This window comes from Amblyomma mixtum, chromosome 2 (genome assembly GCF_055824585.1).
Source record: "Amblyomma mixtum isolate Tamu chromosome 2, ASM5582458v1, whole genome shotgun sequence".
Taxonomy (NCBI): Eukaryota; Metazoa; Arthropoda; class Arachnida; order Ixodida; family Ixodidae; genus Amblyomma; species Amblyomma mixtum.
Genome location: NC_143013.1, coordinates 48,012,650 through 48,027,110, shown reverse-complemented (window position 1 = coordinate 48,027,110; position 14,461 = coordinate 48,012,650). Strand labels below are relative to the sequence as shown.

At 46.0% G+C, this 14,461-nt stretch overlaps 2 protein-coding genes across 8 annotated transcripts in view; one reads left to right on the top strand and one right to left on the bottom strand.

Annotated features, from left to right (window-relative positions):
- Positions 1–2,092, bottom strand: part of LOC149359249 (patronin-like) — a 54,073-nt gene extending 51,981 nt beyond the window's left edge. For 3 of the 7 annotated variants that reach the window (XM_089571522.1, XM_089571524.1, XM_089571525.1), the window contains exon 1: positions 1,628–2,085. In XM_089571522.1, the coding sequence (XP_089427648.1) occupies positions 1,628–1,693 (66 nt within the window). In that variant the 5' untranslated portion in view covers positions 1,694–2,085. Of the gene's footprint in view, positions 1–1,627 lie in introns of all 7 variants that reach the window. The other 4 variants (XR_016288768.1, XM_089571526.1, XM_089571523.1 and 1 more) reach the window with 2 other exon arrangements.
- A 218-nt stretch (positions 2,093–2,310) lies between these two features.
- On the top strand, positions 2,311–13,287 carry LOC149359248 (stromal cell-derived factor 2-like). Its single transcript, XM_089571533.1, has 6 exons — positions 2,311–2,458; positions 3,453–3,559; positions 3,618–3,700; positions 6,138–6,277; positions 6,391–6,472; positions 10,820–13,287. The coding sequence occupies exons 1-6, from the start codon at positions 2,335–2,337 to the stop codon at positions 10,989–10,991; spliced, it is 708 nt and encodes a 235-aa protein (XP_089427659.1). The 5' UTR covers positions 2,311–2,334; the 3' UTR covers positions 10,992–13,287.
- The last annotated feature ends 1,174 nt before the right edge of the window (positions 13,288–14,461 follow it).

Sequence of the window (14,461 nt, the reverse complement as noted above, 5' to 3'; positions counted from 1 at the left end):
GCTCAATTAAACGTTTTCCTGTTTGCCTTGCACACACCTTGCCACACATCAAGGGGATCTCATACACAACACTAGCAGTGCATTGTGTGTACACGGTTGATGCTTGATATTGGCGTAGTATTGCTTTCGCAATAAAACCCAAGATAAGCTTTATATGACTTTTATATAGACTTTCACATAGCACAAAAATAATTAAGCTAGTGATATTGTAAACCAAAAAATAAAAAGGAAAACTGCAATCCAATAAAAACACACGCAAAAAGAAGTCCAACGCCTATTTAATATCGCCATTCACTGCCAACTAGTTTTGTTCTATTGGTTTGGTTTATGGGGTTTAACGTCCCAAAGCGAACAAGGCTATGAGAGACGCCGTAGTGAAGGGCTCCGGAAATTTCGACCACCTGGGGTTCTTTATCGTGCACTGACATCGCACAGTACACGGGCCACTAGAATTTCTCCTCCAAAGAAATTCTAGCCGCCGCGGTCGGGATCAAATTGAAAAAAATTAAAGGTCCACGCATTCCGCCCTACTATACTACGGGCAAAGAAATGTGCTCAGGCCCCCTGTACTTCTGCCAGCAGGTGAGTTTTCGGGTTATGACATACCAAGACGCGGTTAACTTTTCACGCCACCCGTAAGTAGTTGTGAAGGCACTACTGCACGTTGGGCAGCTGAAAAGTACAGGGATACTCGCGTCAACAGGTGTGAAGGAGTGTCGCAGCGGGCAGGGCTCAGTGGAAGCACTGTCATGCTTCGCATCCTGCCAGGCGAATCGAAGCATCTCACACTGTATTCGCCAGTATGCTTTCGCTAGCTCAAACCATGCACAGACCACATATGCGCCTGCAGTGCTTCGAATGCAAAACAAAGTCATGTGGACAAGCACCTGGCCACAAAACAAACCATTCTTTGACATCAAATCCAGCTTCTTTGAAAGGCCTTGAAAAAGTAACGCTGCTCGGCGCTAGTACTTGGTTCGAACTGCATCGCCCAAATCATTGCCCCAAATGATTACCTCTTCTCATATCGGGAGAAATTAAAGTTTCGTCGGGAGAGAGCCAGGACTGCGGGCTTCCGGTTGCGAGGGGGCCGAACGTTTTTTTTTTTTTTCTTCTTTTTCTATTCTGAGGCCGCTTGGCGAGACGTGGCCAGGATCATACGGAAAGGCTACTAGTGCCCAGCCGGCGCGGTCCGCGACCCTGTTTTCTCTTTACGGTCACAACGACGCGGACGCGCAGAGGCGTCGAAAGAATGCCTTATGAGCGGAGGGGGCCACCCACGGAGCCCCCACCCCCTCCGTCTTTTACCACTATGTCCGATGGTGTGCGACATCTCCTTAGTGTTGAGATGGCCACCTTCTTTTCGGGGCACCGATGCAATGAGGCCTCAGAGCCGCAGGCTGCTCCCACGAAGGGGCGAGTAATGTCCAAATAAGGACCGCATCGTCGAATGTAGGCCGCCACTGACCCGTGGACGCGTTCACTCGTACGAGGCTACGTGCGCCAATGTCGAGCGAACTTGTCCACCGCTAAAAAGCTGTCAAAAGTATACGAAGCGGGGACGACAATGAAACGTGCTGCTGGCGCGAGACTAGCGACACTAGGAACCAGTCTCCGGAGCCCATACCTTGCTGAAGTCGTACTCTTCGATCGGCGTAAGCTCCAAACCATCGAGGTCGTAGTCTTCGTCCATGATGTTCCGTACAGACCGGCGGGATCGAGAGGAGCCGCTGTCGAGGATGCCAAGTGGTCCTCACGTGCGTGGTCGTCGAGTTGCTGCCGTGGCTGAAGAAGCAAGGCCTAGCATCACTGACTGACTCAGGGCCCGTCAGTCGCCGTCGGCACCGTGCTGCTCGGGGGCAGCCGCCGCACACCTCGCCCTGACAAGTCCCACACGCGCTTCCATCGCCCTCTCGGCAGACGCGTCCATGGAAAACACTGGTTCACTGCGCTCACAGAAACCGTACCGGACCATTGTGCATTTTGAAGGGTGCAAAATAAAAATCGCCCTCTGCCACCGCCAACGACTGCACCAACAACACGCCCCGAGAGCGAGCGCGTAAAAGAGCAAAACAAAACAAATTCAAACTAATGACTCCAGTGTGGCCAGGCAATCGCCCAACCAACTACGCAACCACCAAACTTGAACAAAAACGCTTATAAAAATGATTCAACTTTGTTCTCTTATGAAAGCAAAGATGTGCTGTTAAAGTCCATTTAAAAAAAGAATAGTATTGGCTGAAGCATTTTTTATTCGACTCACGTTGTCGCTATTCATGCACTGGTATATGATGACGTGTGTTTCGTGTGTTTCGAAGTGCTACTGGTGCTACGATGACAACACGGAGGTGGACGCCGGCTGCGTTTTGTGCTTTTTACGCAATGTGTTCAGTGTGTTGGTGCAAAATATCACTGTTATTTATTATCTTGGTGCACTTGGGAACATTAGCTTGTGCTGGTGAGTGAGCTAAACATATGGCTTTTATGAAAACATCCTCAGGTAGTCAAAGAAGAAGAGCGTGTCGTGCTCGCCAACTTTCGCAGCTCGCGCAGACATAGTGCTCTAGAATACTGGCGCAGAGCTTCCCCCTCACTGAGGAGGAGCACTTTTCTGAGGCTAGCAGCTAAAACAACCGAGCTTGGTACTCACATGATCGGTTTGAGCAGCACTGACAAAGTTTGCATGGCGACGACGTTCTTCACGAAGTTCAAAACTTTTTGAATGAGAGCCAGTAAAAGCACTCAGCAGCAAATATTTGTATGTTTTGATATTATATGCACTGGTACATGTGCCCACAAAAGTTCTTGAACTTTGAAATTACAGAAACAGCCTAACTGCTTGGCAGACTGAGTATGCAGCCGCAAACTGAAGAGTGGTTTGCAATGCCCTGAGCGACCTGCCCCTTAGGAAATTAGATTTTTCATGTTTCTGGTTTTCGGAAAACTTTTGTGGGCACCTGGAACTTAGAGGCACAAATAGTGTTTAGTCTGGGTGAAGCGGTTGGCATTCTGAAAAAAAAAAAAAAAATCACCACTCTTGGAGTTACGGTCAGAAAGAACAGCAACTGCCCCTCGAGTTCTGTCGCAGCGAACCGAACTGTTTTAGATGAAAAGGGTATCAACACTAACCATTGTACACACTGTAATGTTATGAACTGGTGCTAGTCTGATCAAAGCTTGATAGGACACTTGACACCAAGGTACAGCATTCTATGTAGAAGGCTTGTAGAACTCATACTGTATCCAGGGGTTAGTCTGAGAAGGAATGAGGGGACTGGTATGGATGGAACTCTACTAGCCGTCATATCGTTCCATCTAGATGGAAGGCTAGTTAGAGAAATTAAAGGGGCTTTTAATACCTGTGAGCGTCGTCCGGAAGCCATATGCCTGTGCAAGTTTCCGGGATATAAGGTTCCATTTATTGACACATGTGCTGCTGCTTATACCCTTAGACCTGCAGTACGTCACATGTGGCTCTGTGCTGAAGCTGGAAAACTTGCACAACCAAGTACGCCTCCACTCCCATGACATTAAGTACGGCTCTGGCAGCGGCCAACAGGTGGGTTGTGTCCTGTGTGTGCCAAATGTCAGTCTACCACTTGTTCTCCTCCTTGCAGTCTGTCACAGGAACCCTCGACAGGGAAGACAACAACAGCCACTGGGTTGTCAAGGGTAAACGGGAAAAGGCTTGCCTACGTGGGTGAGTGGCACATAAGTGCTTTTGGAAGCTTTACATTTATGTTCATGTGTCTCTACTACTATGTAACCCCAGTTTGTCGAAATTTCCCGAGCCCTTCACTGTGGCATACCTCATAGCCTGAGGGACGTTAAACCCCCATAAACCATAAACCATCTACTACATAACCGGGCTCTAAGATTCGCTGCAGAGGACGGAGCAGTGAATGAGTCACTGTTCTGTGAGCACAATCACATATCGAAGATTGTAAAAAACGGAATTGCAGTGTCTTGCATACGCTCGAGCCTAATCAAGTCTTGCCATCATTGTATTCAGGATAGTGTGCTACTACAGGTTCGCAGGCTCAAAGCCGCAGGTTTTCCAGATTGTGTTATCTCGGCAACTTGTGAAAAGGTCTTGCAAGTGGTGAGGGCTGGGTTTGTAAATCCAAAACGTGAAAAACTACATCGGAAAGTAGCTGTAATTCTATACATACAGAAAATTGCACACAGTTTGAAGAATGTGGCTGGACGCTTTGAGGTGGATATCACTTTTTCGGCTGCGTATAAGTTGAGCGAGCTCTGCCGTGCCATTAGGGATCGCCATGAGAAGGTGATTAACATCAGCCCATTTAGATGCCAGGTATAACATAGGTCATCATTTGTAGTCTACGCCTGCGCAGTAGTGTATGAGCTTCCTCTGTCATCTAAGAAAGTTTATATAGGACAGACAAGTTGCTGTATTAACATTCATTTGCAAGAGCATCTCAATTCACTGTAAGATTCTAGATATTCCCATTTAAAAGACCACTGCCGCAATTCCAGGAAAGAAGAAAAGAAAAAAGTGCCACCCTCTAGTCACTAACACAAAGATTTTGTTTCTCCACCAGGATAAGACAACCCGAGAGCTAAAGGATATTTATCTGTAAAAACAATGTATAAGCCAGCCTTCCTTGTTGCTGGTTGACAAAGAGATTTTGTTTCTAGATAATTCATGATCCTAACTTGAGATGAACTAAGGAGGGAGGATATCTCGTTTTGATAGTACTTCACCGTGTGTGAAATGATTAGCTAAAGAGTTACCCCTAGGAAGTACTTGTGCAAGTGCTCTCGGCTGTTTGATGTATAAATTTAATGTTCTTTTCAACAAAAACTTTAGTTGTGAGACAGCACTCGTCTGTGGTGTCTTTCTGTTGTGCTTTCGTCTGTTTCGTGCTGCACCACCCACAATCTCACCTGTGGCAGTTATGTATACTGGCCTTAATTTGTTACAGCTCACAGTAACTGAAACCCTGGAAGAAAAACAGTCTCAAATAAACACGTGCCCATAATCCTTTAAGCAGTTCGCTAATGCTTTGTGGTCCATGAGCGTTAAGTGCAAGCACGGTAATCTTTTATTTCATGCTAATGTAAAACCTTGCTAGCCGCCGCGGTGGCCCAGTGGTTATGGTGCTCGGTTGCTGACCTGAAAGAAGTGGGTTCGATCCCGGCCATGACGGTCACATTTCAGTAGAGGCGAAATGCTAGGGGCTTGTGAACTGTGCGTTGTCAGTGCGCGTTAACGAACCCCAGGTGGTCGGTCGAAATTATCCGTAGTCCTCTACTGTGGTATCCATCAGCCTGTGTCACTTTGGGGCATTAAACCGCACAAAGCCAGAGAATAAAGCCGGTAAACCCTCAGGATGTATTTTGGCCCACACCATGCAGTTTTCTGATACAGGTACATAGGCATAGCAGAGAAGAGCACAATCTCCCAAAACATCAGGATGCTTTTGATGGCCAAGTGGAGTATTTTGTACCTCTCACTTGACCTTGACCTTGTATTTTGTACCTCTCACTTGACCTACCACGACCTAAAGACTGCCTACAACTTCTCTATTGGAATAAAAAATTATTACCTTAAAAAGAATGACACACTTTGAGTTCATACTTTCATTTTTTAATAGTCGTCTTAGATATTTGCCAGATATTATTTGCATGTAGCAGAATCCTGATACCTTGATTTATTTATAGATTTGTACATTTGCGTCTATTCTAAGGATGTTTGTGATTAAAAAGTGTGCACTGAAATCATTTTATCCTGTTCTCGTGTGTTGTACCCTTGTGATGCTTTGTAAATACTTAACAGCTATTTTCCCCTCGCTTTTTGTGATGCCTTAATTTTTGTATAAGTTCTACGGGTTTTGTTTGATCTGTAAGTTTTTAGTTCATATAATTTGTAATATATGTATTTCTTTTGTTGATGCTCTTACAAGTGTTGAGAGTGATGTCTAGCCTTCTTTATGCTAACTTACTGTCTTTATTTTGGTATATTGTTGCCTGCATGTTTGTATACCTTTTTTTCCATTGGACCCGTTACTAGCCGTTGGCTATGGGTCCGGGCAGTGTTTGCGTACATTTTTAATGCAACAAAGACTAATAAATAAATGAATGAATGAATGACCTTAGCGACTTCACTGCAGGGATCCCATTCCTTGTGGGTCACTGGTGAGGCTGGAGCACTTGGTGACACGCAAGAACTTGCACAGCCACCACTTTGTGTCCCCCCTGTCCAATAATCAGGAGATAAGTGCCTTTGGAGACGGAGGAGAGGGCGACACCGGTAAGCGGATGCAATCGGATTGCATGCATTTCTGACAGATTGTCACGCAGGCCCATTCATTATGAAGCAGGGTCTCTATTGTGCAATGCAGCGAGCATCTGATCTGCGTGCAGGTGACAACTGGACGGTGGTCTGCAGCTCAGACTTCTGGGAGAGGGGTGCTTCGGTGCGCTTCAAGCACATTGACACTGATGCGTGAGTGTTTGCACCAAACCGATAGTTCTGGTCTTTTTCCATCTGGTGACACAACAAGCCAAGGTGGTCAGCAGCAGCTTGTCAATTGTGCTCTTGCAGATAGGTGTATGACGCTGTTGTTCCATCCCCCTCACTGCTATTAGACACTTTTAGCATACCGTGTACCGTGCTACCGTTACCCGTACCGGAGTACCGGGAGCCCGCACGCAGCCAATGAGCGTGCGCAAATCACCTTGGCGGCGCTAGATGGCGCCACGTACCCGGCAGCTACGCGCGCGCCTGCAGCATCGGGACCAATCAGCGCGTGCTCAGCGGCGGTGGGCGGGCTCCCGGTACTCCGGTACCGGTAACGGTAGCACGGTACACGGTATGCTAAAGGTGTCTATTATCCCGATGCATTGTCACTTTTGAAAGAAGTGCTGACATGAGCAGGGTCTTGTGCTGATATATTTAATAGTATTTGCTGCTCCTGACTTCTTTAAAGAGGGTGCGGTACCAAATTTTTCACTGTGCTTTTTCGTTTAGGATGGTTTGTGAAATGTTGATAAACATAGATCACAACATGAAATTTTCCTGCTCCTGATAAGTTAAATTTCCTTCCCAGTGCAGTTTGCTTTCAGCAGCCATACGGTAACTGCAATGTTACCAGTAGGGTTGAGGTCATGCAAGGGACATAAAAAAATTTACGGGATGATCAGGCATCTGATGCGGCAGTTCTGGAAAAGCAGTTGAAATTACCCTCGATGATTTCTTTTTTACTCTACGCTGAGGCTTGGAATACCCGACAGAATTTTTCTGCAGGATGACCATAGGTGGCAGTGAGTGGTGGTGGTGTGACACATTTATTAAAACAGCCTTGTCACTGTCAATAACGTTTGACCAGATTCGTGTTCGTTTCGTAGTACGGCCCCAGAAGTGACTTCAAAAAATGTTTTTGTGCCCCATAGGTAGCGAAAAATTGGCTGAAATCTTGACAAAAATGACCGATTTTAAACAGCAATAGCTTGGCTTTTGCACTGACACTGGCGGCAAGATCAGTGTCACCAGGAAGATGGTTTCACTCTGCTTGCAGAAAGCGTAGCACGACAACAGCTTTGCGGATTTTCGTGCAGTTTGTTGCATTGTGTTTCTTTGTAAATTCTTCATGCAGTGGCACTACTGTATTTTCGAATTACTTTCCCTTTCATAAATCCCACACTATTTCGTCATGACAATAATGAGTGCATTATGCACGCGTGGATATAACATTCTGTGTAGAAAAATGCCAGGCTGCTAAAAATATTTGGAGAATGTCACTGCATCAACTGTAAGAGTGAGTGCAGACTCCTACCACGTTTGATATGGATGAAACACATAAAAATTTGTTATATCAATACTGTTTCAGTGAAATTTTGCATTTAAGCATTCAGTGGACTTTCCAATAAGCATGCCAGATTTGATTACTCTGCGCAAAAAAAGATAAAAAATTTCACCTCTGAAATCCACATCCCCCTTTAATGCGATAGCATTTAGGCTGTAGTGTTACAAAATTTCTGGCATCTCCGTAACAAAATCTCCAGATTGTTCAGTTCCCTGACGATGTCATCAGGTCACATAACCCTAATTGACTGGCCAACCAGAGGAGAGAACCGCAAAATTTAAAATTCCCCGCGAAATTCCCTGATTGGTCGATAGAAGTCATGTGACCTTGTGAAATCGCAACCTGCCCACTTGATTGTGAGCAAATTGCCCATCGTTGCCAGATTTCGTGCCCTTGCCACCTCTGCACCGTGGCGCTGCACATGAGCTTATGGGAGCTCGAGGTGGGCAACCTGGGTCTCACAAGCCCCACGGGTGGCTGTGTTTGAAGCAGCCAGGTACCGGGGCAGTGGCACATCACTTAAAACCACTGCACCAATCAAGGCATGAGGACTCCCTATGATCTGTCAATGCGGCTGAGAGGGTCATGGCGTTGTCAAAAACGCATGACTACCAGTGCACCAATCATGAGGCACCACCAAGGCTGAAAATGTGAGGACCCCCAAAATTTGGCCCGCTCCCAAAAATTCTTAAGGACTGGAGAAAATTGCAGGCGCTGCACAGTTTTACAAGAAGAGAAGCTAGGAAAGATGTTCAACACGGTTCATTGCGCTTAGCCACGTTAAATGTCTTTCTTAGCTTCTCTTCTTTTCTTGTAGAATATGCAGCGCCTGCAGTTTACTTTAGTGCTAAACCAACTAGCCCGAACACAAGCTATACTTAATGTTATCCCTAAGGAGCCCCAGAATTTAGGAAGTAGGCCCACCCGAGAAGATGGATTAAGGTGGATTAGTGGGTTTGATTAGTATCATCCCATGTGATAATCCAGTGGAAGGCACTCCAGAAGGTGTTGGTTCATAAATAAAGGGCACCGGAACCTGTTCCATTTGGAGTTTTGCCGAGAAAATCGCAAGAAAAACATTGTACTGCACTCACTGTAGACACCACAGCTGGCAGCCTAAATGCTATCACATTTTCTTTTTAAGAATACGGTTAAAAAGGCCCCCAAGTTTTTTAGTTCTACATGGAGGGTGTAAGTGGGATGGTAGCACTCTGGAAGTGCCACCACTCTGGAAGAGTGGGGAGAAGGCGGGTGGGGGGGGGGGGGGGGGGGGGGGGAGTGAAGGTGGGCTGCCCCTAGCTGTGGGGGGAGCGGTTCTCATTAGGTGGTGCTTCTGAAGGGTGGAGGATTCACTTCAGAAACACCAGATTCCTGGGGAAATATGGTGTTTGTTGGAGTGTTGAGAGTAGGTCAACAGCTTTTTGTGTACACACTCTCGTTTGGCTCCAAGGGCATGCTGAAAAATGAGAAAGCAAAATGACAGGTCAGTCACGTAAACTATGCGTGTGCGAATAGCGTAGTTCTGCTAGCAAATAGTGAGGGAGCCGAGTCAGGTAGAATATTTTTACGATTATTCACTGCTTGTGCGAATATTCAGTGAGCACTCATGAGAAACAGTGGAGCGCTGCTTCTGCAGTTACGTTTAGTTGTATCTGTTAAAAGACGCGACACTGATCTCCACTTGTGGGATCATAACAAAAAGTCAGCGTATTAACTTTATCATTGTCTTGCTATGCGCATTGGAAAAGTACCTTTTGCTGTAATAAGGGACCATAATAAACTAGCGCCACATCTTAGTGTGTGAGATGGGCAAGAGCTGCATGGTCAGGCATAAAGGCTGGGTTTGCTGAACCTGCCTGCACCCAGCTGCATCTTCCAATCTCTGAGGCCTTGTATGAGGATTAAAGGGACACTGAGGAGAAATTGAAGTTGGCTTGTATCGACAGAATACCAGCTCCTGATTACAAAAACGCCACTCATACTGACAACAAAGCTCGTGTAATGTAGAAAAGAGCAAGAACCAAAATACAGGTATCGCCGCCACAGGCCAAACTCACAAGTACAAGCGTGCTGACGCCATAGGACAAAACAGTGTTGCTAGAACCAATGGTTCTAGTAAAACTAGGACACGAGGAGTCACGAATCACTGAGGCGCAGCCAATGCATGCGCAAATCTCCTTGACGTCGCCAGATGGCGCCACGTGTCCGGCAACTACGCGCGCGTCTGCAGCATCGGGACCAAAGCGCCTGCTCAACGGCAGTAGGCGGGCTCCCGGTATTCCGCTAGCGGTAACAAGGTACACGGTATGCTAAAGGTGTCTATTTGCTAGAACTTCGTTGACGACTTCGAGAACGGGATCCATCGTAATGCTGGCAAAACACCGATGCAAACGTAAACGAAGCGACGGTAGTGACGGCCGCAATAGCCGATAGATGCCTTCAACGTGCTGCCGGCGATAGCTTTCTTTTCGGCTGCTGCCAGGCCGCACTGCTGGCCGTCAGAAATCACGGAGTCTGCGTTACGTCATGTGCACGTCATGTTTCACGTCACTTAGTCCTGTGTCGTCATAGGAGAATTCCAAGTTTGAATCAGAGCGGCGGGAAAAACTTTTTCAACCTCGAATCCAAATTTCTTAGAAATAAACGCATCTTTCGCTGCCAGCCAAGTGGCAACAAAGCCATGAAATGCCAAACTATCGGATTTTGCTGTAAAAAAAATATTGATAGAGCTCTCCTCACTGTCCCTTTAAGAACAACACCACGCAAATGGGCTTCACCGCGGCACTGAACCCTCCATCCCGCATCTATTGATCGCAGCAGCATGGTTCGCGGCATGTATGGTCCCTAGAAGGATATTTGATTTGAGAAGGATAGAAGGATATTTGATTTGGTATTCGAAATTTTCTAATATTCACACACATCAGAGACACCAGCTAGCCCAAATTCCTTCCTTAGTTGACTCCTGCCCTGTTTGGGTGCAAATGCAGGTGGCTCTGCTCATCTGGCCAGACGTATGGACGGCCCATAGGAGGCCAAGTGGAGATCTGTGGCCTGAGCTACCCCGACAGCTCGTGCCACTGGAAGACTGCCGAGGGCATCTACATCAAGCCAACGGCAGATATGACTGCTGGCCGGCTACATGACCACTCTGAGCTATGAATCCACGATGCATCATCACATTCACCGCACCGACATGCCTCACAACTGCAGCTGTGGCTATCGCCAGAGCTACTTAATCACATCAGTTGTCGGATGCCCCCATTTTTAAAACCTGCCACTCTTGACTAGTCGAAGGTTTGAGGTTGTAGCACCTGGCACGTCACCTTAGGGAAACACCGTGGGTGCTGTGCAACACGGATGCACACTGGCCGCATGTGGCTGCCAGGGCTGCAAATGCAGACAAGCGGAGCACAGAAATAATGCAACCTTTGCCACTCACAGTATAAAGTGTCACTGAGGACAAATTGAAGTGAGCCTGTATCAACAGGGCACCCTATTCTAATCACCAAAAACTGAGTTGCATAAGCTAGAAGGGACGAAAAAAAAATGAAGTACAGGTGTCGACACCAATTTTTTTTCGCCATTCACTTCAAACGGTATAATTGACCGGCGAGAAAATTTTTAAATTCAGTTTTCTGGCTGGTAGATGAATCTCTTGCTCCCAGAAAAATGTCATCGTACCCAGAAAGTGCCAGAGAATCCAATTTTTACCGAGAACACTAATTGGATGAGTTTGTCCTGGGTGTCCCTATACTAGCTTTGAGACAGCAGCTAGCCACTATCAAGGAACTCCTCGGAAGGTCGCATATTGCTTGGACGCAGGGACCGCATCATTGCTCACTCTTCGACTTCATTAGATTGGTGTACCTTTTCATTTAGCCATCCTTCTTTTTTTAACCATCTTTACGTTCCCCTTTTATGACCTGAGGCAATAAATATTGCATTAAAAGAAAAAGCCACGGAAGAACTTCTGTTGCACAAAAAACCTCTTGCATGACTCTCATTGCTGCCTTGTTTCCAAATCCTGCCATGCCCTCTTGCCAAGAGGCATGGTGGTTGCCGCTGTCTTGTTGCACTCGACATTTTTTCTTTTGTGCTTAGCACTAGGGGTGTGCGAATATCAAATTTTTAGAATACGAATCGAATACGAATACTTAGTTCCGAATATCGAATCGAATATCGAATAATCAAGGACATACGCATTTAATCACTACAAAACATTTATTTGGGCACCGAAGAACATCAGAGTTCAACTATCGGTGATTAAATGAACACAAAAGGTGTGTGTGGCTGCACAAAAAGTATCAAAGTCTCGAACATTGTTCTTAGAAGAGTGGAAATATCTGAGAAGATGGCTAGTACACAGCATTGATTAAGGCTAGCTTGCCATCAGCACAAAAGCGCGTTGTTGGGATGACGTAAAAGGTTGTCGTGAAGGAAAACCAGCTGCACCACATGGTCAGGCAGAAGTAGTTCCCTTCTAACTGAAACGACTCCTCCAGCCACAGAAATTGCCCTCTCACTTGGAACTGACCTGGCACGTATTGAGAGGTACTTCGTGCACAGCTCTGACTATACCAGCTTCGCAGGTATAGCCACAAAATAGCTCACCAGCACAGTCAGCTACGGCATGGCCCTTGGAGGAAGAAAGAATTTTCCTTCCGTGTGGGCGCCGCCATGTTGTTATGTATCTGTCGATAGGGCTTGCGGATCGAAATGAACGCCAGTGCTCACAATGAATATTCGGCTAGATACGAATATTCGCGTCGTGTCGAATATTCGAAAGAACACGAATACTTGGATTTCGAATCGAATTTGAATACTAAAAATATAATATTCGAAATATATTTGAAAATTTCGAATATTCGCACACCCCTACTTAGCACTAAACATAGCACAGTATATTTGCATGCACAGAAAGGACAAGTAAAGTCATGCAAAGTTTATTTTTTGTCAACACTGTGGCCTTTCTTTATGCAGATTTGTGCTAAAACTTGCCCTCACTTTTCTTTGATTCATTTATGCAATGGAATAAAGTCGTCCTGAGCCTCATGCTCCACTTAGTCTTCAGTGCAGCTTTTAAAGTCCCTTTGGCCTCAGTCTGATGGCTTTGCAGTAATGTGATAGCACAAACATAAAAAATGGGACATTGTGGAATTCCACTTTGAGAAAAATGTGACATGTAGTCAATAGACAACAAACAAGCACTGACAACAGCTGCATCAGTGAACTTGAAAAATGAAGACGGGGTAGAGCAGCACATCTGCATGGCCATCTGCTTTGGGGACTGTCAGTCATTCCATGTCTTGGTTGCAAGTGCAGTTTTGTTGGGGGCCTTCTCCTAGTCACGGCTGCAAGCATTGACAGTAGTGTCTGTGAAAAGCCATAACTTGAATTACTTTCTTACCCACTGTTCATACTCGAGCCTAATAAATGGCAAAGTGAGCAGAGCGAAGTTTGGTTTTGTCTCCACTTTTCGCATAATTACCAGCAAGACTGATTTTATTACACCTGCAACTGTTGGCTATATAACACTAACTGCAGACCTGGCACGTACAGTAGCATCTTGGTGATCTAAATCTCGCGGGACCATGAAAAAATTGGTATACTCAGAAATTCAAATAAAAAAAATGAACAAAATCTATATGCTGAGGCATGGGAAATGCATTTGCACAAATGTATTTACTGCTGATTGGATTTATTTAGGGCCACTTACCATATTGCACAACTGGCTATCGTGGCATCAATAGTGCCGATGTGCTGGTCGCCTGTCACCACTTGATGCTTGCGGTGTGTACTGCACAAGTGGCAGTCGCGGCGTCAGTGATTTTTGGGCAGCGCTTCTAACTGCCGCGGTCATTGTTTCTGTGTTCATACCACATGTCTGGATGCAAGAAAGAGTTCACAGAGCCACAGTTCACTTCGGCGAGGGAATTTTATGAATCTGTGTCATACTGTGATCGTACAAGTGAGATCTTTCTGTATTTTGTTGAATGACTAGTGTTGTGCCCGTTAGCAAGTCAGACAACCGCACATGAACCAAAGAGGAAGTTTAAAATCTAATACACACAAACTGCAGTACACAAGAAAGCTTCTAGCATTTCTGGTGGATTACTTTATTGCAGGTGCTTTGAAAGTGCAGCAAGAAGGTATTGGTGCCAGCACTATGAAAGGGGGCAGCTTATTAACACACAATTGACAGTTCGGGTCGAAAGGGGATTATTCATACGTGTCAAAGTGAGGACGTAAGTCACACAAATCGCAACGGCAGACGACTCAAAAAAAACAGCCAGTTCAACCACAGCAGCTATCTCATGCAGTACGGCCACGCTTAGTCTTTCTCATGTTCATCTTCCAGGCCAACATTAGGTATGTACACCATGGTTCACTACAGTGGCCCCGGGAATAAAGAGGAGTCACCCTGGCAACCTAAGGCGAGGGCGAGAGGAGCAGGTCGTAGTAGGTCTTGAGACAGCTGTGGACAGTTTCACAGCCGTGATGGCGCAAGCAACGAAAGACCAATGAAGGTGTGAGTGGCTCCACGATGTAATTTACAGGGGGTGTTTTCTCAACAACACAGTATGGACCATGATATTCACTGCAAAATTTCAAAGGCAGTCCCAGTGTAG

What these genes read in the sequence shown, in the direction of transcription:
- LOC149359248 (XM_089571533.1), top strand. Translation starts at nt 2,335, where the DNA reads ATGACAACACGGAGGTGGACGCCGGCTGCGTTTTGTGCTTTTTACGCA. An exon ending in GAAAAGGCTTGCCTACGTGG is followed by an intron (nt 3,701 to 6,137) that starts GTGAGTGGCACA and finishes ACTTCACTGCAG; the next exon opens with GGATCCCATTCCTTGTGGGT. An exon ending in AAGCACATTGACACTGATGC is followed by an intron (nt 6,473 to 10,819) that starts GTGAGTGTTTGC and finishes GTGCAAATGCAG; the next exon opens with GTGGCTCTGCTCATCTGGCC.